Source organism: Lutjanus erythropterus, chromosome 21, assembly GCF_056507025.1.
Source record: "Lutjanus erythropterus isolate fLutEry1 chromosome 21, fLutEry1.hap2, whole genome shotgun sequence".
Taxonomy (NCBI): domain Eukaryota; kingdom Metazoa; phylum Chordata; class Actinopteri; order Lutjaniformes; family Lutjanidae; genus Lutjanus; species Lutjanus erythropterus.
This window is the reverse complement of record NC_139337.1, coordinates 29,184,649-29,211,134: the sequence shown is the minus strand read 5'-3', so window position 1 is coordinate 29,211,134 and position 26,486 is coordinate 29,184,649. Positions and strand designations below refer to the sequence as shown.

Here is a 26,486-nt window from a genome sequence, read left to right as displayed (position 1 = left end):
GTGCAGCCCGAGCTCGTAGGCGCCACTAATGCGAGGAAGGCTTACATCAGATCTGCGTGGAGCGATCGTGGACGTGTTATGGAGACACGAGGAGACTGTTGGAGCAGAAACAGCCGTGAGTTAAATGTTCGATCTGTCAGAAACTTTTCCATCTCCAATCGAGTGCATAAATGACTCTTCTAACTTGAAAAAAAGGGAAAAAGCACCTTAAATGAGCATAAAAATGTTCTGCACAATTGGAAGAATTTTTGCGGGGCAGGGGGAATTTTTCCATGTGCGCCCAACTCCTTAAAAATGCACATAAAAATATGTCGATGGAAACGCAGCGGGTGTGTAACCGTCACTGATGGAATGCAAGTCAAGTGTGTGAAGATTTCTATTTTCATATGAAAATGTATGAACTAATGAGACTGTTCACTCCAATTTGAGGTGTTTCTGAGTATGAGAGGGCTATTTGCAATGGAAGCTTAACTCACTTCTGAGCTTTACAACATAACACAATAGTGAGTTTGACAGCTAAAGCAAATTAGCCTTGGCAGCACACCTCTGATATCTTATTGGCAGCCTGCACTCTGTAATTGCTTGCTTAGGTTTGCCACAAGGACATTGCTCTGTGTGTGTGAGTGAGTCTGTGTCTGTGGACGCCCGCGCATGTGTGTGTGTGTCATGTACACACATTCACACACATACAGTACACTGCTGTGTATCTTCTAATCCATCACTTAAATGTCAAACTTCTCCCCACTCATGGTCAGTGAAGTCGATTAGAGGTCCAGAGGTTTGTCTCCTGCTGAGCTTTACTTTGAGGACTTTCCAACTCAAGGTTGATACCAATGTTATTCTCTAACTCGGTGGCATCGCATCCAGCAGCTTAAATCGCTGTATGAAAGGTGAAATTTAACCTAATGCATGTTTTATTTCACAGATTTTTATTGTTATGATGCCCGGAGCAAAAAAATGAGAGAATTCATATATTTTCAGGGTAATTTAGGTTCATTAGCTCGTTAGTGGCCGAAGGCAGGTTGACCTAAATAGAGCCGACTGACTTGAAAGCTGGAGCTGAGCGTCGGCTGCCCACGAGGACCAAAGGTTACACCAAAGTAGGTCACGCCGCCGTGATGGAGAGAAGAACGAGGTCAGGTAACGCAAAGGAAGGTCAGACAATAAGGTAGACAGCAGATGAGGAGACAGGACCCGGGTTGGCCTTTGGCCCATCACTTTATGCAGAAATGGAGGACGGACTGACCTAGAAGATGACAGCACGAGAAGAAAGTATGGGAGCTGACCCCGTGGAGAGGCGGCAGAGACCGGAGGCTACCGTCAGACAGCAGAAATGGAGGGCTGCGGCCCCCAGGCGCTGCGCTTCCTATCTCCTCTCACAGCGGAAGGAGCCGGGTGTTGCAAGAATTTCACTGTTGGTGAAAAAGGATCCGTCTCTCTCCGAGTTCAGTGTTTGTTAAGTGGAAGTACATTTCACTGTGCAGCTTTGAGAGGAGTTATTTGAAACATTTATACCAGAGCTGCGACGATTAGTCCATCAACAAAAAACTATTGATAATCGATTAATTGCTCTCAAATATTTGCGTTTTATATCATATTAAACTGAATGTTTTTGCATTTTGGACTGACAAAAGAAGACATTTAAAGACATCTTCTTGGACTTTGACTATTTTCTGACATTTTATATATAAATGATTAATCCTGGGGTGTCAAAATCATTTTAGTTCTTGGGCCTCCTACATCCCAGTTCGATCGCAAGTGGGCAACACCAGTAAAACATTGCACAGTAACATAGAAATAACAACACCTCTCTTTCCCCTTTTTTAGCAGAAAGAAGTCCAAGTACATTCTGAAAGTGTTTGCAATTAATGAACCATCTATTTACCAAACAGACGATGAATGTGCATCACAGTACACAGATCACAGCAGATCTACAGCTGCGCAAAACATGAATTTATTTTGGAACTCGAGATCTAGAAGTTCTTTTAATTGTCCAGACATTTCCACTCCAGTGTAGAGAAACGGCAAAAACTGCAGCACACAGGTAGTTGGTGCTTTATTCTCAAACGTCACGGTTCAGCTCCCTTCAGAGACATTTAGCAACTAGTATCAAGTAGAAAATAATCTTTTAAATAAAACCCCACTTGGTTAGGTACTTCCAATATTATCAGTACACTTTCACTTACTTTTATTGAAATAACTTTCACTATGAAAAAGGATGTTATCTATGTATGTATTATGTATCTGTATGAAAGTTATGGGACATGTGTTAGCTGCAGTCATTAATAACAATAAGACATTTTTCATTAAAATGTTCAGTAGTTTCACTTATATGCATTAAATGCAAACTGCCATGAAAGCACATAATGAACACACCCTGGATCATAAACAGCCTGTTTATCCCTCCATTATGAACCTGTGCTTCAAGTGACACGCAAGAAGATGTGATGTTCACTCGGCCAATCAATATGTGACACGGTCTTTTAGCCGCGTGCCATGATGGATAAAGTTGTTTAATTCAAAGTAAGGCTGCTAAATTCAAAAATAAAGTGGTTTGAACAAAAGTAAGGCTGTTAAATTCAAAATAAAGTAGTTAAATCCAAAGTGAAGCTGCTAAATTCCAAATGAAGTTGTTAAATTCAAAATAAAGCTGTTGAATTCAAAATAAATTGGTTAAATTCAAAGTAAAACTGTTGAATTCAAAATAAATTAGTTAAATTCAAAGTAAACCTGTTATATTCAAAATAAAGTACTTAAATTAAAAGTTAAGCTGCTCAATTCCAAATCACAGCAAGGCCTTGAAATGAGAAATAAAGTTTTTAAATTTAAAGTAAACCTGTTAACTTCAAAATAAAGTGGTTAAATTCAAATTAAGGCTGATAAATTCAAAATAAAATGGTTAAATTCAAGCTTTTTTCCTGGTCTTTATTAAAAATAGGTCATTAAAAATGATCAATAATTATCTATGTGGACCGAAATTAAACATTTTATTGTGATTTTCAGCTTTATCGCTCAGCCCTATCATCTAATTTACCATTTGAAGAAAAAAAAGTACAATTTTAGATTAGTTAGTCCATTAAGGAGCTTGTCTATAAAGATTTAATATCATCCGTGCTGCAACTTTAAAGCCAAGGCAACATTTTTCTTCTGCAGCGAAAAACAGACTTCATTCATTTTCTGTTTAGTGCAGTTTTGCTGAAAGAGAGCCCGAGATTTCATTACACTGAAGTACCATTTTGAATTTATATTGATCTTTTGATGTCGTAAAATTTATTCTCATATCACACGTTACCAACAGATTTTTCTCCCATTGTCGCTCAGTGTTTGATTCCAAAGCCACAGCTCCCACTTGCCCCCCAGTAACACTTTGTAGAAAGTAGCAGCAGATTACGCATTTGAACCTTACACAAGCACGCGCATGTGAAACAAGAACGTTATTTCCCCGAGAACCCGAGATGGAAAAATGGCCTTAAAAAATGGAGTGCTCCCCTCGTTTGGAGCGGGCAGCCTGTCGCCGCCTCTTCAGAGGGGCTGTTAAAGGTATTTTAGATCAAAGTCAAAGGCGAATAAAGACCTCGGCTCCACACTTTACTCCAATTTCCCCCCACCTTACAGGAGCATTGTGCCTCTGCTGTTGGAAGTGAATAAGGGACGGCTCTTTGTGACGCTTCACACAGAAACGACCCGCTCTATCTCTCCCTTTTTCCCCCTCCATCTCGTCCCCTTTTTTTTTCCCATCTCTCACTGTCACTCCACTGTTCCCGTCTTCGTTCTTCCTCCTAAATAAGCTCGCGCTACACCTTCTCGATCTGTTTCTTCCCCACGTGTGCTCTCTGGCATCTTCACATGTACAGTGCTGAAGTGCGGGATGAACGGGGAGTTCTCTCAGCCTCCCGCTGGCCTCCGTTTCCCTCCTCTATTACCCCCCTCCTTACCTCCCTCCTTCCTCTCATCCCGAGCCGCCGCTCTTCACCCTCTCATGTGTTGTGGCAGAGCCTTTTCATTAAGAAGCTCTGTGATTATTTTTAATGTGGGAGTGTGCGTCAGGCAGTGTCCCTTCCCTCCTAATGAAGCTCAGTTCTGGACCTTAAAGACGGAGTGAAATGAAAAAAGTAGCTTTTCAAGTTCTCACTGCTACTGTGTCCCTGCATTAAAGGGAGAGTCCATTACAGGGGACACTCAATGTTTTTTTTTACACTTGCCACTTGCGGGAAAGTGGTTAAAAAATCTACTTGCCCAAAGTCAACTTTTACTTGCCCCTTTACAAACTGTTTTATTATTAGCGGCTACCAAATAACAACACAGTTTAAGAATATGTGTCAAAATTATCAGTCAATCAATATTTTCTGTTTTTTTTACTTCTACGACAGTAAACTGAATACCTTGGGGTCACTTTATGCTTTTTGGAAACACTGATTGACGTTTCTGGACCATGCAACTAATCAATAAATCAAGAACAGAAGCAACAGATTAATAATGAATGGCAAAAAGAATTTAGTTGCAGCCCTACACAGTACAGTGAGAGGAGGGGGTGTCGTCAGCCCTCTTAGCTGCCATGCAGGCGAGATGCCTTTGCCTTTTGTTATGGTTCTTCAGGAATGGGAACTTTTTGGGAACTTGCTCCAAACGTGCAGCAAACTTTGCGATACATGGTTGGAGTTTCGCCCACATCCTCTGACACAACCAAAGTGTCCACCGTTATCCACCGTTTTCTCACGAGTTCCTGATCGGGACTCTGCATGTGCAACTTAACACAGATGAGAAGGAAGCAAGATGGCTCCCTCCTTACCTACCTACATCCAGCAGCTGCAGAAAAAAAAAAAAACAGTGTTGACTTTGCCGTTCAGGCAAGTGAATTACTAGATTTACTAGATTTACTGGTGTTTCACTTGCCAAGGGCAATCTGGCAATCCTTATTGTTGAGACCTGAGTTATTTATTTATTTTACTTGGAGGAAGTGAAGGGCATCAGCGAGCTAACCAGCATCACTGCTTCTTGCTAACAACTCAGTTGGATTTTCCATTTACCCCCCCCCCCCGACAAAAAATAAAATAAAATAAAATAAAATAAACAAACTTGAAGACGTCACTGTTTGCTGGAAAAATGCAATTGGAGTTTTGATTTTATCAGAATAAATGATGGAAAAATTAATCAGCAAATCAGGGAAAATAATTGAGCAATGCATCAGACTGGCGCATGCGGGTACTCCACAAAACCATCTGTCTTTTTAGGGGGATAGAAAACTGAAGCTTTAATAAATGTTTGTGTAATTTGACATGTTTGTAGGATGCATTAATTTCATATTAAACAAGCCTTTGTTTATAGAGGTGTCTTAAGAACTCTTGCTACCTTTCCAGAACCTGAGCATTAGTGACACCCTGATAAATTAAGGTTGATCGGTCAGACGTACCCGTAAAGTCTTCTGACCACAGAGGTCAGACACTGCTTATCAGGACATCTACATATTTGAGTCACCAGGTGGCGTAAATAAAGGTATTCATGTATCCTATATGCTTCAAATCTCACTGTTAAAGCTGTGGTTATTAATATGGTTGCTTTTAGTTTCACTATAGTTTATCAGGTCAACGTACGAAAGTGCTACTCTGTCCCCTAAAAGGACGTGAGGCCTTGGCGCTCAGCACATGATGACGTGAAGTCATCCTGATATACATTACAGACATTAATATATTGTGATATCAGTTGGCAGAAAGTTTTTGTAGACTTCCAAAAGTGCTGTAGCTGTGGTTTAAGTGTCTAGAATTTATTCATTTCTCCCTCCTCTTATGCCTTCTTATACAACAACGTGGGTGAGGAGAAGTGATGACGGAAGCAAGAGTCCTCTATTAGTGAGAGGATGGGGGGAGGAGGGGGGGTGTCCTCTTCAGAATCACTGTGTTCTTCCAAAACTCCATGATTGCAAAATTCTGTAGAATTAGAGCTCAGATAGTTAAACAGTTAATCAGACTATCAAGGATTAGTTAAAGTCCTGTTCATGAAATGTGAGAATTTTCTGTTTGTTTTCTGTCATTGCAGATTTAACACCTTGGCTGTTGACAAAAACTAACATTTTGGAAATGTGTCCAGCTTTTTATGTGCAATAACATTGAGTCAACAGGAAAAAAAAATGAAGAGATTAATTGATAATCAAAAGTGTTGCAGTCCTGCTGAAAATGCTGTTTCACTGCCTCTTTAACTCACATCTTTTTGGCTTTCGATCCGCCGCGGCCCATAAAAGGCAGACACACCAGAAATCGGACAATAAACTTTGACCTTCTCGTCTCTTTGATGTCAGCAGCCTCCTCGTCTCCTACCTCTGCATCTCTCTCCCTCTCATCTTCAGACCCGCCCCTCCTGCGAGGAGCTCATATCTATAGATGGATATGTGCTCTGCCGCCGCTGTATATATACCTCTGTGCTTGTGTGGAGCTCGCTTACGCCCCCCCACCCGACGCTTCCTGCCTGCCTGGCACAGCACCAGCCCACATCTGCAATGCTAATCTATAATTCTGTTTAATTAATGACCTGCCTTTCACTGATGGGGGGGAGAAAGGCAGGAAGCTGATGTACAGTATCACAGAGCTGCCATTAGATTTTTCTAGAAATTGTTAGAAGAAGTTGTTCTCTAAACCGGTGTGCGCGCTCGCTGCTTTTTTATGGGTTTAGGGTTTTGACAGGCACTCCTGCAGGTGTAGCAGAGGTTTTTTTTTTTAAGCAAGTGTTTTTCTTTCCGTTTTCTCCATTTGAATTGCAATCAAAGCCCGGCGTTTTTCTTCAGAAGGGCTGCTACTTCAGGCAGCCTCCGAGTTGTCACACAGCCTGTCAGTGCAGCTGTTCCCAGAGGCCACCCATGAAATGTACATCAGCCGGCTTCACCGTTTCTGTTAAAAGCCTGGTAGATTTGTCGAGAGAGCATGATGCCTTTCATGCCCCGCTAATGTGTGGCTGAGTAACCTCATATGAAGCCCTCCCTGTCCCCTCTTTTTACCCCATTTCTCTCTGCCCTCCTGCCTCACCCCTACCATTCCATTTCCCTCATATCCTTCTGTAACCTTTTTTTTTCTTTTTTTATGCCCCTGCACCGGCAACAGCCATAGCCTGTTTTTGGGTTGTCCGTCTACCCTATTCTTGTGAAAACAATATCTCGGGAACACCTTCAGAGAATTCCTTCAAACTCCAAATGTCGCCTTGGACTCAAGATTGATTAGATTAAAATCACCGTGACCTCACATCCGTCCCCTTCTCGTGAGCACTTCCCTACAGCACCAGCAGTGTGTAATACTAGCTAACGAATTCCAAAGTCAAAGATAGAATCACTGCAAAGTGTGTGCAATATATTGTGATAGATTAGGGGTGTCATGGTCCACATGCAACCCAATTGAATCTCAGGTGGGTCAGACCAGTAAAACCGTTGCTTTCTCTTAGTGTAAAACTGAAAAAGTTAAGACCAAGTTAATTAATGAACTTTTCATTTGTTAGGGCACATGATTCTGCAGCCTGTGGCTATGGGAGGCTATAGTTATGATGTTGATACCATTATTACATTAGCTAGTTTTCACAGATCTGATCTGTCAGCTGTGATTAAAAACAGCCGTTTCTGCAAACCTGCCAACGATTCATTCACATCTTCTGTGTCCTCAGTTGTTCTTACAAGGTCTTGTATTTTTCACCATGATGAGTCTGATAGTGGCAGACCTTGAGCGCTGAGAACATGCTGCGAACACACCAACCACACTGGGTTCCCATTAACCTTTGTACAGAAGTTTCCCATTTTTTCCTGGGAAACCCAACACTTTGTTTCCACTTTCCACCTGCTGAACAAAGACATTTTCCACCAGCGATTCCTGCATGAACAGTAGCGGTGCTGTGTCATGTAGCCTGTATGCAAGCACACCTATAATAGCGTATCCAGCGTAGGGCCTGCTGTTTCTATTAGGACAGTGGACAAATCAGGGATAGCAGTACATTTTTATCTAAAATAATGGAAATAATGATGTCACACTATGCAAGGTGGAGTGGGCTGGATTAGACCCTTTGGACAGCTGGTTCTGGCTCACAGGCTGTATGTTTGACACCCTGTGATATATGAAATATATCGGCTAATGCTAGCTAATGTTAGCTTGCCAAATTACTTCACAGATACTAAGTTTTGTTGGTGATTTTTACACTTTTGTCTGTCTTTATTACATATTTTGTGGCTTTCTCAGGTGGCAGAACCACACATTATGTGACCATTATGTGGCTTGAGTAGTTCTTAAATATAAAACCTTTTTTTTTCTCATTGCGCTCAAAGACTCTGTGAAGTGAAACGTGTTGGTGTAAACATGAATCACTGCCTTGGAACTTTTACTTAGTTCTTTCATTATGAGTAAGATAGACAGTCATTGATTTATTTTCATCTAACTGGCCTTATCCTTGAAGTGCACCTGATTTTTCATTATATTTTTACATTTCCAACACTTTCTGTTATGACCCAGTGCAGCTCTCCCTATTTTTTTCTTCATTAATTCATCAGCTAACGTGATCCATGATACTAACTTATGTATTTTGACAAACTGTGCAGATCTTTTATATCTCAGGAATGCGTGGAAGGAGTTTCATTACATAAAACACAATCGACCACTTGGATTCAAGGCTGACCTGACCTCAAACAACATTTCATATGCTAATTTGGACAAAACTGCACATAAATAACTAATAAGATAATATGTCAACTTCACAGTGACATAATGTTCAGCTCTTTGCCTGTTCTCTGTAAAAATGGTCTCAAAGTGAGGACAGCATGTCTCATTATTCACTGGACTCACACATAGTCTTAACTTTTGCTAAAGATTTATGGAAGACATGGATGCAAACTGCAATGTGATGCAAACTGGAGGAAACAGCAGTTTGTTTTTTTAAATTCTCACTCATCTTTTCCTCTGTCTATCTCCGTCTGTCCATATGTCCTCTCGTCCAGGGGCCACAACCAGAGGATGGAGTTCCTGGGAGACTCCATCATGCAGCTGGTGGCCACAGAGTACCTCTTCATCCACTTCCCCGACCACCACGAAGGACATCTAACGGTAAGATCAAATCGTATTCTCCCGCCGCCCCACAGGCATCTCACTTTTCACATCTGCATCTCGGCACCTGCATTTTGTCTTTACTCCGTCTTTGTGCGTCTGCTGTCTGAAGTCGCTCACCGCTCCTCACTTCTTAACACGAGTTCGCCTTGAATGAAGTTACAGCTGTGCTTTTGTGTTTGTGGGAGATTCTATTTTCCCTTTCCTTCCTTCCTCTCCCATCAATCTTTGAATCTCCGAGTGCCAGCCAGGTACTCACCCCCTTCCTCTTTTTGCTTGTTTCCACAAAATAACTCCCTTCCACTGCTCACCCCACACTGTGCCTGTATGTTTACTGTACTCCTTGTGATGGGTATTGTCATGAGACAGGATTGTTCAGCGGTTTTCAATAACACATCTTTGTCTGCACTTTTTTTTTTTTTTTTGCCCAAGCTGTCAAGTGTCTGAAAAATAAAGTTGCGTGCGTGCGCGAACTTGCACGGCTTGTAACGCAGGTACAAAGCAAATGATCACACTTTGAACGTGCGAGTCCGTTTTCTGACAGCGTCAGATGGCATTACAACTCCCTCTTTTCAATGCATCCGCGCCTCTCCTCTGAAGACCGACTGCTCAAGGCCTGAGGGGTTTGAACCGGTCTAAACCTGCGCACGGAACCTTTGCAGTCGGATATTTATTCGCGGATGTTCCTTATAGATGGAGGCGGTGACGTCATGTGTTAAAAAGCTTCCAGCAAGCTTTTCGTTGAGAGCTCCAGCAATGCCTATGCCCAAGAGTCGAGATGGGGTACATCTGAAATGGATTTCAAATCGGGAGGAAAAAAAAGTGCTCATTCAACCAGTGTGTGTGTGTGTGTGTGTGTGTGTGTGTGTGTGTGTGTGTGTGTGTGTGTTTGGGATTGCGTGTGTACTGTTAAAGAGGGCACATCACAGCAAGACAGATTCAGACAGTCATATTGCATTCTATTTGCTCTTTTCCGCATCTTGTAGCTATATTTAACATGTTTTTGTTTTTCCTTTTAGAGACGTAAATGTACCTTACCCGGCCGAACATGTTGTCATCCGCTAAGCTCCGAGTCACAATGTAATATTTAACAGAGCAACGTGCAATCTCCCTGAAACATTTACTCTGCATTACCATTCCTCTCTTTGATGAATTATTCCATGCGGGGTTTATTTTGATGTTTTGCTGTGTGTCTGTGTGTGTTGTAGTTTGTATGGCTGTATGTTCACACCACGAGTGTATCTCTGACAGGTGGACACGTAAATGTTGGGGCGCTTACTGGTGCTGGGAATCCATGAAAACACTTGAATTTTAATGTTTGAAAAGTGTTTGGATAAAGTTTAAGTGTGATTGGAATGCTTTCATGATAAGTCACTCTCTGACTCAGTAGTTTTCTTTGTTAGATGAAGAATTAAAAAGTCAGAGAGCTTAATTTCTTTTGCCCTTTTGCACAAAATTAACCCCACAAAGCCTGAGACGTGAACTAATTGCCAGAAAATTGAAATGTTTTTTTTTTTTTTTTTTTAAATTGAAGTGTTTGTTGGACCTTAAAATTGAAAAGTTGGACCTGGAAATTGTTGGTTTCTCTCTCTCTCTCTCTCTTTTTTTATTTTCAAACAGGAACCTTTTTAATTTAGTCTTGTGATATAATCTGAATTGGTCAATATCACATACAGTTATGAGAACCAAGCAATTGTTCTTATGAAAATCAAATAAATAGACAATCATTAGCAAGTGAGCACTTGCAAATAATTGTATACAACAACCAAGTGATTAAAACGACAGCATACAAAAGAAAAGACATAGAAATACTTCCACTCTAAATTTATCTTAAGATGACATTTCAAGCTTTAATTTATTTAACAGTTTCTGTATAATTGTGAACGGCATAATGCAGATTGCATCATGAAATTCAGTAGAATAATGACTGAGGGATTCACAGATAAATTATCTTACAAACCTGTCGCATCAAATTTACTTTTTGATAAAATCAGCTATAAAATATTAAGTAATTATAGGTTGTTTCAATACGGTAAATACTGAAATATTAGGGAAAATGTAGCTGTTATTTTTTCTATAGCTTTTTCAAAATTAGCAAAGATTGCCCTGCCAATTCGTTTGAGTTCCTACGTGAAGGCAGCCATGTTTGATTTTGCACTGCCTGCAGCACCCTGGTAATCCACTAGAGGGCAGAAGACGTGTCAGATTGGATGCAACAGTTTTTTCAGGAATATTTTCACCATAAACTTGTACCACATACTTACCAGATATGATATAAATGGTGTTATTGCGTTAGCACGACAACAGCATGCCGATAGGTTGCTGTGTTGATGAGTATTTGCCTGAAAATGAAAAATGTTTTTTTATTTAAAAAGTTATTTTGTCTGGTAGTTGTTTATTGGTTCAGTAAAGTCATATAGGATGTCAAATCGACTTAGAGGTGGCACGTTTAGAAATATGAAACTTTGGCTAATTTGTCCCCCGCCTGTAGGATTCTACCACAAAACATAATTTTGATTTCTTATAGCACAATAACATCTGACTTAATGTGATGAAGAAGTGAGATTTGATCATTTTGAGTATTTATAATGGACCAGTTAAAAGTTTGGGCACACATCTCATTTGGTCTTTTTTTTTTTTTTAAATCAGGTTCAGATTATCGCAACAGCCTGCAAAGCTGTCATCAAAGCAAAATGTGGCTACTTTGAAGAATCTAAAATATCAAAGAGCAAAAAAATCTTGCGCAAATGTAGGTCGATAGGTGTGGAGGCCGAGACCCGGGGTCAACATTCAAAAGCAAAAAGACTCGCTGTCTTCTGCACGTGCAATCAAAGTTTTAATTTCAAGTTCAGAAGACCGTCTGCAAGAGTTTTTGCTTTTTAAGAACCTAAAATATAAAGCATATACTGCCCTTTTTTCACTCTTTTTTGATTCCTACATAATGCGCTGGAAAAGCTTGAAAATGCACCTCGAAAAAGTCCTTGAATTTGATTCTGTAAACGGTGTAGTAACCCTGATGCTCTTTCTGTTTCCCTGTAGCTGCTCCGCAGTTCTCTGGTAAACAACCGGACGCAGGCCAAAGTGGCGGAGGAGCTGGGCATGCAGGAGTTCGCCATCACCAATGACAAAACCAAACGACCCGTCGCGCTGCGGACCAAGACTCTGGCCGACTTGTTGGAGTGTAAGTTCACAGCTCTGACTCATTTGCAGCGATATAAAATGAAAGGAGAGAAAAAAATCTTTATAGATCTTTTTAGACCCCTACTAAACCCTTTTCTTGTACGTCTCTCCAGAATGTGCAGTTTAAGATGGCAGCATGAAGTACCATTATTGATTTCTTTGTTCCCTTTGTGTTAGATGTCAAACACAGTCAGTTCTCTGCTGAAGACACCGGGAGATGCTCTCTGTGTGCTTCGCATGACTGGAGTAGTTAGTCATGATTTTTTTTCTCTTTTCTTTTTTTTTTCTTATTTTTAATTACACCAGCTACAGCTGCCACCATATCCTCCAATTAATAAGCTGTTTGTGGTATTATAACAGCTTAATAGTGTTTTTCAGCAGAATAAGACATCCAGAGCTTTCTTAGTCACATTAATGGATGGTGGAAGAGTCACTTTTTTTCAGCTGAAGAGAAAATATCTGCTTTTTCCAGTGGTTGTTTTATCCAAATCAGAACTAAAGCATCAAAAAATTCAAATTGAAAACACCAACCTCACGACTCTGTTAGTTTCTATATAATTGTTAACTAAGTGAAAAAAAAAGAAAATTAATAACAATAAAATTAAGTTTAAGTGTGCTCGAGGGTAGTCGCAGTGAGTCAGCAGAACTTAATGCTTATATTTCAAATTAGTTTTAATGTGTTAAACATAATGAGTACAAGTGTTAGAGCGCCTGTTTCTCATCGTTTAGTCACATTTGACTTCCTGTATTAAATACATGCTTCAAACTGTGAGCTGTGCTGCATGTGTCTCTGCTGCACTGGACACATTTACTTATTTGAAGGGATAAAAGGTAGAAAGTCACAGCGCTGTTCAGTGAAATCACTGTAATCATGTGATGAAACGAGAACAAAATGTGCTCCAGCAGTTAAGGATGAAAATCGATAAGATTATGTAGATTCTGCTTATTGTTCCGATTGTTTATCGTTTCCCCCGTTGATCAGTTTTCTGCGTGGAAACAAAAGTAAGCCCGCGCAGGTGTCCGATGTCCATGCTACTGTTTTCTTATTCCTGTATCCCTGAGTCTGAACACAGTGTAGAAACAGAGGAGAAAAAAGGCTCTGTGTCATGACTCTTCCTTGTTGCCATCCTCCTGCAGTGAGTTTGACGTCACTGTTTTGCAATGCTGAACTGTCAGAGAAACACGCCAGCATCGATAAAAGGAGTGGATGAGCTCGGAGGCATAAGATTCAGTTTTGAATTAGTGCTGGCAGCGTGGATTGTGAAGTTTGCCACATATTTAAGGTATAAACAGGGGGCGCTGTTGCAGCAAAGCAGGTTCAATGACTTGCTCTGGTGCTTCTGTTGTAGCTTTTTTTTAGACAAAGCTTGGTAAATGATGCTCCTCTTACAATTCCTGGATATCTATGTGATTATGATTATCTTATTTGATCCAATAGACGCTCAAAAGTTCAGCCAAAATAGCCTGATATTTCTTTTTGACCTGACTTCAAAGAAAAGTCTGTCCAAAGGCATTTATTAGTTTCTCACTCTGGAAAAAAAATGTGGAAAAACAGTCAAAGTTACCCAGTTCTGTATCTCTGAACCATCTCTTTAATCAAATCACGCAGATTTTATGATATTCTACTTGATCCTCTTTTGGTAACCACTGTAAGATAATATGGTTTCACTTTTCACCGTTCACCGAGCCTCCACTGAAACTGTGGCCTCCTCATAGTTTAACCTGTTTGCAGTGTTTGAGGGTGTGAAGCCTGTCGGGGATCATGTCACGCCACGGTGACTCCTCATTCCTAGATGAAGTCAGAGGTGAACTCTTCATTTGAAAGCAGTAATTTGTGGGACGTACTCACTTCTCTCTACCAAAGCCAGGGAACATTCTTTCTACAACCTGATCACTACAGCAGATAAACGAGCCAGTGTTAGTATTGGTCTGTTTGTTGTTTGAGAAATACCTAAAACATTACAGAAAATAATTGCCAAAACATGTTTAAGGTGATTAAGAAATAACGTCTCCAATATCTTGGTTGTCCACTAGAGAGCGCTGACATGTCGGGATGTGAGCGATGAGTCAAGCAGTCGATTAAACGTTGCTACTCCCACAAAAAATAATAGTTGCTTAAAATAATTATTAATGTTTTATTCATGCACAGCTTCATTAACTGTTGTGTCAGAGATGTTGCGCAGCCTCCTGCCTCTAGTTGGCGCTGTAGCCCCTCCATCACCACGATAATTCCCGGATGTAAACCAGTAAGGTTGTATGTAGGCTGTGTTAGAATAAATAGAGCAACATACAGCACAGACATGTGGACGTTAACCTGCAAGGAAAGCAGGCTGCTGCTAGAACTGCTAACATTAGCCACACTCGAAAAACCAATATGACATCTGAGCACTTTTTTACTTTTAGACTAGTCAACTCGTCTAAATTTTAAATTCTGTTTGATCAATCATTCCTACTGACTAGTTTATTTAACTGTAAAATGTCTTAGTTCATATAGTCGCAATCACAAAACCAATATTGATATTTGAGAGTTTAGTACTTTTAGCTCTATCATAAAAAATATGAATCATTTCGAAAGAAAGGATCCCTTAATGTTTTGGCTTTGGACTTGGAAAAATCCCAAATTATAGATACCTCTTGTTCAGATTTTAGGCTTTATTACGTTAGCTGGCTGTTCTGCTATAAATGCATGATGTCCCCGAGTCCCTGAATATAAAATAGATGGAAAAGCTCTTTTATTAATGCGTGCATATGGGTTTCAAAATCAAATACTTTTGGCTGGGGGACAAAGTGATGGTCCCTTTATTTAAACTTTACTGCGTTTTCAAAACCAAGATCTAAAGTCAGTCTAAGGAAAGTGAAGCAAAAGTTTAGGCCAGCACTTTCAAAACTTTTTTTAGTCAATGCACCCTCTGCTACATCCTGACCAGGTTAATGCATCTCCATTCCCCTATAGCCTTTTTACAACCACCGCTTGTAGACGTGGCGACGGCAGAACGTTCAGATGCTTTTAGAGATATTGCAACAATTTAAACTGTGTTGCAATAAAGTTGCACACAATCTGCCATCGTGTGCGACATCGCCATTTCTTTTAAAATCATTCAGTAAGCGTCGGAACGGTCTGGGTCGTCCTTGTTAAGACAACGTCTGGATGGCATCATATGTCACTGCAAATCCTGTATGTACTTTTCAGCATTAATGGGGCCTTCACAGATGTGACAGTTAGCCTTTAGTCTTTATTTACATTTTGCACAGCACCCCGACTGTTTTTGAATTGGGGTTGTAATGATAAGAACACCAGAATCACACCATTAAACCACCATTACATTTCGAGAAAGGAAGTAGACCATTCCAGATTGGCAGAAAAAGTGGAAAAAAATGGATAAAACAAAGGACTAAAAAAGCACTGATGCGTTCCAGGTCAGCATCCAATAGGCAGACCTCAATACATGAGCTTCACATCATTTGCCTTTCAAATTATCCTTCAAGGTCCGGGCCGGAGCAGAGTTGATGACACAGGAAGGGGACGGGGGTCAGAACTGGAAATGAGCGCAGCTCTTCCGCATATGAACAGTCGTGCCCCGCAGCTACAGCAGGGCCCGAGCACCGGCCCTCCTGAAATATTACCTATTATTCCTCTCTCATGTCCCGCTGTCTTAGTCACGGGGATGAGTAAATGCTCCGGCAGCTAATAGAAGAGGAAAACAAAGGGACGGCCACGAGATGAAGATGACACCGAGCACCTACTGCTTACGTTTCAAATCTTTTTTCAGTTCACTTAGACCGCCATTTACTCTCAATTCAGCTTGACATACAGTTTTATCTTGTATATTATATAGATGTTCTGTGAACTCTGTGTGGCCCCCTGCTATACCAATTTCCTGTTTGATGGAAGAAGGCAGGAAACTACATTGCCATAATTTTTTGCCACTTGTTTACATTGACATTGCATCACTTGCTGTGGAAGACAACATCTGAGGTCTTTGTTAATGCCTTACTTACTTTAGGAGCAGGAAGAGAGCCAGCTGTTAAAGGGATAGTTCCGATTATTTGAAGGGGGATTGTGTGAGTGAGTGAGTGCTCAACTACAAAAGGCATTTTAGTCTCTTAAAAATAGTCCATCTAAAAAAAAATAATCAATATTAGTTTAAGCGTATGCATTATTTAGAAATATTCTTACTGTATACTTTGCTATCAGACAGCTTTTTCTGATGGGAACTCGCTGTTTTATAAGACAAATACCACTTTCTGCAAACCAACCAAACTCCATAGGCGAAATCATCGATTTTACTTTGCAGAACACAGGCGTTTCTGGTCGACCTCTTCCTTGATCTCTTAGTTTGTTTGGCTTTTTGTGTGACTTTTTTTTTCATCTGAATGAACCGTTCGAAGCAAAGAAGTTGCACAGTGACACCAACAAACTAGCAGATTGAGCAACTCCTGTGTCCTGCAATTACTGATTTTGTCAGTGGAGTTTGGTTGGATTAGAGAGAGCAATATTTTGCTTATATAACACATTTCCTGTTGCAGAAGCCAGGCAAAATAAGGCTGTTAAAATATTATAAATTTGGCGTGCAATTAAACTGATCATGCTTTTTTTAAGTGCACTTTTTTTAAATGGGTAAAAAACCTTTTTTTTTTTTGGTGACACTGCCCACAGTAATTCATTGCTTAGCTTCCATACTGGTGCATGGCGTTCATTATGTTTATTAATGTTGAAATGATGTTCCCCCGCCTCAGTAATTATTAATACCACCAGATAACACACTAAAGCGGCCAGGATTGGAACCCACATTTCTCTTTGTTACTTATCCTGTCGACTGAAATATGACCAATGTGTTTTGACGGTAGCTGAAATTATACCTTAAAAACAAATGCATTTCCAAGCTTAGATCGGGACAGTGTGCTTCTGTTTCCAGGATAGAAAATGTCTTAATTTTTTCAGAAAAATATTAATCCCTCCTCCGCAACACACCTAATCATCCACCATTACACAGGCCAGCGTTTTTCAGCTCAGATCCTGTGCTGAGCTTCTATAGGTAATACACAGACAATCGATAAATACCTTTTACAGCCACACGTTAAAGAATTCAAACTATCCCTTTAAGCAGAGATCACAGCAACTGTTTCATTTTATTCTTATGTTGATGTTCATTCTCTCTTTTTCTGCAGCTTTCATCGCAGCGCTCTACATTGATAAAGATCTGGAGTATGTGCACACCTTCATGAATGTCTGCTTTTTCCCTCGACTGAAGGTGAGCCCCCCCCCCCCCACATTCATAGCCATTCACCACTCGCACCTGATCAATGAGCCGCTTAGCTGGGCACCTCTGAGAGAGAGAGAGAGAAGCAGTGAGATGATGAGGAGAGAGCTAATGGCCGGGCCCTAATGGTGCTAGCATTGACGCGGGGCCTAAAGTGGTCCTCGGCTGTTGAATGCCTCTCGTGGCGACAGCAGCTTGATCGCTATTTTAGTCATCTTTGACGGGAATCGCAGCAGCGGTGTCGGTTCTTTTCTATTGGTCCAAGAAGTGCCTGGGCTGTTAATGGTGTCCACTTCCAGGAGTTGGATAAATTGGGTAAGCTTCAGTCAAGACTCCCATGGTCAGATCTGAGTGAGGGCATTTTGTTCTCAAGTACCACTGGAACGTCTAAATTTCGACAGAAGAGCTCTGAGACACAAACTCTCACATACTCTCATACTCAAGTAGAAGTACACAGACTCTGGTACTGATTCAACTTTGTTACTGTGGTAAAAGCAAGAACATACAGGTTCTGAAAAGTACTGAAAGTATAAAAGTAAAACATGTCCCTCTGAAGGACGTCTACCAGCTGTTTCTTACCAAGCTAACTGAAACGTCATCTTTTCTCAACGGTCACATTTCCCTTTGTTGTTCGTTTCGTTTCGTCTTGATAGGTCTTTGTTGTTGTTTTTCGTCTTTAGTCTTTTTTGGCTTTATTCATTCAATCATTTAGGCTGAAATCAGTCTTGGTGTTGTTATGGTGCTGCTGAATGACGCAAAACAAAAAAATAATCAGTGATTCCCCTAAAATGCATTAAAATGTTCAAATGTTTTGAAAATATAAGGGGTAGAAAGTGCAGATATTTGTGTATGTAGAGAGTAAAAGTAAAAAGTTAAGTACAACGACAGAATATTTGTATTTAGTTACTTCTGGCATGTGCACACACACACACACACACACACACACATACACACACACACACACACACTGGTGTGTGGGTACCCACACAGCGTGGACCTCTCCTTGTGAAGATGCTGCAGTGGTCTGATATGCCATGCTAATTGCTGTCTTGGTGTGCCTCTCCAGGGAGAATCCCCAGCTCTGGAGGAGCTGAGCTTTGCGTCATGGTCGCTGCAAGAGAGCACCTCATTTCCACTTCCAAGAGAAAAGTTGTGAAACAGCCAGCACGTCTCCTTACATAGCCTTCTGGAAACCACAGCGTTGCACACTGTGCTGCTTCATCCAATTTGGGTGGAAATAGAGAGGCAAAACCAGGGACATAAACGCTGCTTTCCCTATGTTCGCTCCTTTCCTCATGAAAAGAGCACAGCTACTGTATATGCTGCACTCTTTTCAAAACAGCCTAATTTCTCTGCTTTAGGCTAAAGGGGTGTAGATGCCCCCCAGAGAGAGGAAAAGTGGGAAGGAGAAGAAGGGAAGTAAAGCGCGAAAGCAAGAACAGCAGCGATGGAGGGGTTGGTGGGGGGGCAGTAAAGCGAGAGTAGGAGAGCGCGAGCAACAGAAGCAGAAGCACTCTTTGTAGAAAATTAATAGGAGCAGACAGTTCTGGATTCAAAGTCTGCCTTTTTATGACAAGGCTGCTTCCCTGTTAATGGAAGGGCTTTTAGAAGTCCCCCTTGGATAAGAGAAATGTATCAGGGCTGCACACCTGGGAGACTCCCAGACGCTCTTTATATCTGGCCGGGGATTGGCTTTTGTCTTAAGTAGCCTGTGATTTGTACTCACCGTGAAGACACAGATGGAGAGCCAGTCAGGGAGAGAGCAAATAAGTGAGTGCAAAAAGAACGGGGGTAAAAGTGGTAGAGAGGGTCATGGCGAGAATGAAATAAAAGCACTGAGCAACTCAGGGAGGGAGTTTGCAACCGCAGCTGATTTTTATTTCTTGTATTTCTGAAGTTTGCAAAAAGAAATGGCTTGATTGCATGTATGTGCGCTTTGTTCTGTTTGTGTGTTGCAGGAGTTCATTCTGAACCAGGACTGGAATGACCCAAAGTCTCAGCTGCAGCAGTGCTGTTTGACCCTGAGAACAGAGGGCAAGGAGCCCGATATCCCGCTGTACAAGTAAGATCCCAGAGGACACACACACACAAGCTGGTTGAAGCTAGTGCTGACTCTAAAACAAAAAGCAGCATCTGACAGTGTTTTTGTCATCTCGTTAAAATCCACCACTGAAAGTAAAGTTTTAATTTAAAGTAGCCTTTTTTTTTAAAGAAAACATTTTCTTGTTAGTGAACAGGATCTAGCAGTACTAATATATGATGAAAGGAGGGGAATACGGATTAAAAAATGGTTCCCAACATTATTTGTTCAGACGTACACTCACAGCCCTGTCAGATAAATTCACATACCCCTTCATCAATGCCTCCATTCACTTAAAAAATAATCTGTTACTTTTATCTAATTATTACAACTATTAACCATACTATTAGCTAATTAATGTACCTGTTCAACCAACTATATGTCACCTGACTAATTCAGCTGTTCTGCTCTTAAGTTTAGCCATTTCTACTGTTTGTCTATTAATGTTAGCTAGCTATTTTTAACTGTTTATCCAATACTTAAGCTGACTATTTAGACTGTTTATCTGTTTTTTTAGCTTCTGTATCCATCATAACAATTTGTTCCTTACTTTAAGCTAGCTATTTGAACCATTTCATTACTTTTAGTTATCTATTTCCACCAGTTTTAGCCAACTATTCAAACTTCTCTGTTATCTTGCTCTCTCATCATGTTATGTTCAGGTACAACTGATTCAATATGTTGATATATTTATTATTCAGATGATCATTTTTATGATATATTTGTTAATGTTTGTTAATTGAGCTACTTCACATCTTTCTTTGAACCCAAGCAGCTGCAGAAACATTACTTTGTTTTGAAATCAGTGATCTGATCAATTCATAGACATTAAACAAAGCTACCTCAGGGTAAACAAAATATAATCTCCCAATCCTATATATGATATATTATCTTTTTATATATATGTTTGCCAATTTTAGCTGGAAAAATCTAATTCAAGATTAGGGCATAACCCAGCATTTCTCTCTGCACATCGGAGTCTCATGCACGTGTACAGTGTACATAGAAGAAAAAAAAAAAAAAAAAACGTTCACGTCCTTTTCCTTCAGCGTAACCCAAAGTCTGCAGTTGAGATGGGTTCAGTCAGGCATCACATGGACCACAATACACATTCAGAGAAATGAAATGGCACAAACATAATTTTCCCGACTTTTCTCCTTGCCATTGGCCCCTGAACATTGTGAATAGCTGTGTAAAGGTCTCTGTTGTTGTGATAAATAAACACGCCCAAAGAGACCTCTTATTTGACAAAAGGTCAAGGAGCAAGTGTCATTTGACAGAATGCTTTTGAGAGCTGCCATGAAGCAGCGTGTTTGTCGCCATGGAAACTGACAAACATCGTTTTCTCAGAGGAAAAAAAAAGGGGGTCGGCTGGACATGCAAGGGCGGTTGGAGCAGTTCAGTGTACAATGAACCCAAGAAACTGGGATTTAATCAGTTCCTTCTTCGTCCCTTTCTCTCTGCCGTGTATTTATTTGAATGTCTTTTCAGCGTTCCTCTGTTTATTATTCCGTCTATCTGCCCGGCGGATGGTGATTTTTGACACAGCACAACTCTGACACTACAATCAACACTTCCCTCCAACTCAATTGCCCACAAGAACGTGAACGAGAAACAAATAGAGCTCCTGGGTGACTTGAATTTCAACATTTCAGCAGAGGTGGCAGAAGTACACACATTCTGAACTGAAAGTAGAAGTACAGATACTTAAAATACTCCGGTAAAAATAGAAGTACTGATTCAGCCTTTTGCTTATGTAAAGTACAGGCTCTGAAATGTACTAAAATTATAAAAGTAAAGGATATTTCTACCAGTTGTCATCTGGTTACGTTGTTTTCGTCTTGTCACATCTTTGACGTTGTTTATGTCTTGTGACGTTGTTTTCGTCTTTTTTTTTTCGTCTTTTATGTCCTTTATGTAATTTTTTGAAAAATCTATCTAAGTACAGTAACTAAGTATTTGTTCTTAGTTACTTTTCATCTCATCACACAAAAGAGTAGTCACAAGCTTATATAAGGCTGGTCACAGCCTTTTGCTGCAGCCTTGAGGGTAATTACTATTTCTTTGTCCCTGTTCGACAAAGTCGAAGTCGCAGCCAATAATCTTGAGCACGTCCTTAACCTCCTCATGAGATGACCTGACCCCTGTGGGTCGATAAACCAGAATCATACACATTTTTACAGCGTCTCATACAAAAGTTGATGGCGTCAAATCCGCAAGGATCCATCTGAATTTGTTTACAAGTGTGAAGAGTAGAGAAACAGAGGATGCGAACAAGAGTGTGAGTCAGATGGAAAGAGCCTAAATGACCGAGGGCAGGAAAGGACGGAGGAGAAGGGAAAAGGAACGGAGTTAATGCACCAAGCCCCCCGCTAAAGGTTCCCCGGTGAATGTGTCTGGCTGATGACAGATTCACACCTCAACCCCAGCACCATCACTTTACTGTACATCTCGTCTGGGCAGGACACACCAGGGAGCAGACACATACACACTTCCACATTGTGCAGAGAATGGCCTGAGTCAGTAAGTAGCTGCTTTTAGTGAGAGCTGCGGCTCGAACAGACCCTCTACGGTGCTGTTTCCTCCTCTCCCTCGCACACTTCCATCTGTGTGCAGCCTTGAAGTTGACAACTTCCCAACAGCTCGCAGATTTTCCTTTTCATTCTGTCTCGTTTTGTGTTATTTTAGCAGCGTGATAATTCCAAGTGACACACACTCTCCCTGTTGAGATTTGGCTAAAACGTTGCGCACAAGAGTCTTATTTGCTGCACACATGCTATGTGCCTCTTCATTTGTAAGTGAGAAAGGGAGCTGAATTATTGATAAAGTGTCATAAGTGACCACATTGCATTAAAAATGGATTGCTCTCCTGAAATAAGTAAATTGTCTGTGAATAATTTAGGTGACTCACAGCTTGAGTTTGAGATGTTTATGCTAATGTTAACATTTCAAACATCTCCCAAGTTTTGTCTGCTGTCTTGTACATGAATCCCTGAAGTAATGTAGCAAAACTGGCAGCCTGGCTTTTTTCTTTTTAAATGAGGTACATCTGTAATTTAGTTAAGTGATATTCTCTCGTCACTCATCCTTGAGAATTGGGACCAATCATGTCCTAACCAAAAAACTAAACTTAATTAAACTCAGATTTTTAGGTGAAAATATATTCTTAAAGGATTTGCATATGAAGTGTATGTCATTTATAAAATGTTTTGGTCTTTTTTTTTTTTAATTTCTGAACTATCCAAACACTTTAAAAATGTGTTGAAAGCCTTCAAAATTTAATGACACCCACTGATAACATAAGTATAAAATGTTTATTATATTATAATCATCTTTGTTTTAAAATCAGTTTTTTATGAAAATGTTTACCCTTTAAAGTTGTATTCCAGATTTTCGTCAACTCAGTCAGATTTTTGCAAAAATATTATTTAATCAGGCATATAAAGGTTTAGCTGTACCCTAAGGACCCCTGTCTCACCTCCTGGTTTCAAAAACGGCGATAAAATTGCTCAAATAGTGGTAAACCTTCTGTTTTTTGACAAATTCAGCCAATATAATATGTGTCTCGACCATAACATGTCGACTCTGTAGCCTAAGAATTATTGTTTAAAAATGTTTATTTGATTAGCATTAAGAGAACAAAACTTAAATGGCTACTCACCATGACAACGCTGTGAAAAGAAAAAAAAAAGGACCATTTTGTCTTGTTTGATGTCTACATTTAATAACAGATTGAATCAGTAGGAGGTCAGCCCATTGCAAGATTTAATAGCTCAGAGTTTGACCTTTTGAAATATATTTTCCAGCATAATTAAGGAGTAAAAATCAAAAACCCCTCAAAGTACAGTCCCAACTGTCAAGAATAAGTGACATATATCCCTGCAGAAATTTAGCAAAACTGACAGCCTGCCTTTTTCTCCTTTTTAAATGAGGTACATCTGTAATTTAGTTGAGTGATATTCTCTTGTCACTCCTCTCGTAGATTTCTTGGTCTCTCTTTAGATTTTTCATTGTTTACCCTTCTAGCGCACCAAAGACTCGTGGGTCTCTCAAAGACTATTGTCATTCTTTTATTTCAATTCTTTTCCCAACATGTCATTTTTTTTTTTTTAACCAAACACAGATCTTGGTATCTGAAGATGATGGGTGTGGGGAGTTGGGGAGGCTTTAAAAGTTGTTTATACGTCCCTCAGATGGTTTCAGCGCGCTCTCAAAGCACACCACTGAATCAAAGCGCTATTCCCCTCCTCTCAACCCGCCGCTTGAGATGAATTATATTTGTTCCAATTGAAAACTTTTTTTTTTTTTTACCTCCCTTTTTCTTGTTATTTCTCTGAAGGACAATGTCCCCGAGTGTCCTTGTGCCTTTCTTGTGGGTATTATTATTATTTCTCAACTCTCCCCCACTCTTCCCGCCTCTCATCCCTTATTTCTGTGTTTGAATTTGCAGGACCCTGCAGACAGTGGGGCCGTCACATGCTCGCACCTACACTGTCGCCGTGTATTTCAAAGGGGAGCGAATCGGCTGTGGCAAAGGCCCAAGGTGAGTAAGACGGCACAATGCAATAAGACACAGCAGGACACGGCACTCCACTTCTCAATGCACCGCTAATGGGCTCGAGAATAATGGCCGCGCTTTATTGATGGTGTTTATTATAGCAATTAAGCTCTTGTTGGCCTGTTCTATCGGGAGAGACATTATGCAGAATGAAAATAAATCGATTCATTATTGATTTGACATAAATTGTGTTATGGAAATATCACTTTGTGCAGGAGAAGAGTCTGTGACCACGCTCTGAGAAATAAAAGTGCAAACAAGAACCGTAAAGGGTTCTTTGGCTTGTCCCTTATAGGAGAAGCCTTTTGGTAGAAGCATTCATAAAGGTTCCACTTTCAACCCTTTCAAAGAGTTCTTTATGAGAGGTTCTAAAGGAGAGCCCTTCTGTGGAGTTCCACCTTCTAAGGGTGCTAACAAGAACCCACTCAGGGAGTTCTGCCAAAAACCCTTTTATATTTCAAGGGTTATATATAGAAGTTCTAAAGGAGAACCCTTCTATGGTACAGTGGTTCCACCCAGATCCCTCTCTCCGGGGGTTCTATCCAGAACCCTTCCACCTTCTAAGGATGCTAACAAGAATCCACATGGGGGGTTCTGTGGAGAACCTATTTATACTCCAAGGATTTTATTTAGAACCCACCTAAGGGGTTCTAACAAGAAAGTGTGTGAGAAAGAGTGTTTGACTGCACACCTTTGTGTGTGTGGTGTGTGTGTTTGACTGCACACCTTTGTGTGTGTGTGTGTGTGTGTGTGTGTGTGTGTGGTTTGTGTGCGTGTGTGTGTGTGTGTGTGTTTGACTGCACACCTTTGTGTGTGTGTGTTTGACTGCACACCTGTGTGTGTGTGTGTGTGTGTGTGTGTGGTGTGTGTGTGTGTGTGTGTGTTTGACTGCACACCTTTGTGTTTGTGTGTGTGTGTGCGTGGTGTGTGTGTGCGTGGTGTGTGTGTGTGTGTGTGTGTGTGTGTGTGTGTGTTTGACTGCACACCTGTGTGTGTGTGTGTGTGTGTGTGGTGTGTGTGTGTGTGTTTGACTGCACACCTTTGTGTGTGCTCTCACACATTCACGCTTTTGTAAAGTAAAGAAAGTGAATCTCCGCGCGAAGGCCTTTTCAGGGTTGGAGGGGTTGACAATAAAGCTGCAGCTGAGCCTGCGAGAAATGAAACCTAAATCCATCAAACATCTTTCACACCCCCCTCCCTCCCTTCCTCCCCCCTCCCTCCTCGCCACATGTGGAAATCCCCTCCACGGCCCCCCCTACTTGAAAGCGCTCCCTCTTGCTCTAAGCTGGCGATAAGTTTGTCCCTTCCATAGGATCTTTGACAGCTTACTGTTTTTGTATTTACATGACTTAAGCTCCCAGCCACCTCCGCTGCTGGGCTCTGATCACACGGCACATAATATATACGGAGGGACAGCGAATCGCAGGCGTAAACAGTGCCCAGCGCCGAGCCGCCAATAGGCTTACCTTTTTGAAATGTGTGCACTGTGTTACCTGGGATTGTTTGGCAAAAGGCCTCTTTCAAAACAAATATAAAGCACTTTTGATAATCCGCTCAATATTCGTCCTGTTTTTTGTTTTTTTTGACAGAAATTCAAAAAAAAGGGACATTCTGAATATGCTAAAGACCTTTTTCTGCCTCTTTCTCTGTCTCTCTGTCTCCTTTTTAAAATATTTCTAATCTAGCATCCAACAGGCGGAAATGGGAGCTGCGATGGATGCGCTGGAAAAATGTGAGTTGTCTGGCAACATGAACCCCTACCCTCCTCACACACACACACACACACACACACACACACACACACACACACACACACACACACACACACACACACACACTCATTCTTAAGACTCAGTTATGCTGGGAAAATATATTTTAAAAGATCAAACTCTTCACTATTAAACCTTGTAACAGGCCAACCTTCAAATTTCTTATTAAATACAGACGTCCGCTCCGTCAGGTTTTCCATCTGATGCAGTTGACGTTTTACAGAACTGAGAAAATGTTACCGGTTAATTCCACCAGCGCCACGGTTCTGATCCGTCCTCCGCACGCCAGCGTATCAGCAGCCCTGCCTTTTCTGTGTCTGACTTCCTGCCTGTTCTATCTCCTTTGTGCTAATTGACGTGGCGTCTGTCAAAAAGAAACTCGACGTGTATTTGAAGCAGAGCGGAGAGCCGCTTCTGGGACGCGCCGAGGAGCTGCTGGTGGAATCACAAGCATTGTGCAAGAATGGCTGTGATCGGCGCCGCCATAACGCGACGCAGCCACGCCTGGTGGAATTTAGTCGTTACGATTTTTCATTTCACAGCATAGTTGTAGTGAGCAGCCATTTTATTTTTTAA

General features: G+C 40.9%; 1 protein-coding gene across 1 annotated transcript in view; it reads left to right on the top strand.

Annotated features, from left to right (window-relative positions):
- Positions 1-26,486, top strand: part of drosha (drosha ribonuclease III) — a 136,380-nt gene that overhangs the window by 97,013 nt on the left and 12,881 nt on the right. Inside the window, exons 26-31 of the mRNA XM_084747144.1 lie at positions 8,957-9,062; positions 12,102-12,243; positions 17,412-17,494; positions 19,462-19,565; positions 24,034-24,126; positions 25,827-25,873. Coding sequence (XP_084603270.1) covers positions 8,957-9,062; positions 12,102-12,243; positions 17,412-17,494; positions 19,462-19,565; positions 24,034-24,126; positions 25,827-25,873 — 575 coding nt within the window. The remainder of the gene's footprint in view (positions 1-8,956; positions 9,063-12,101; positions 12,244-17,411; positions 17,495-19,461; positions 19,566-24,033; positions 24,127-25,826; positions 25,874-26,486) is intronic.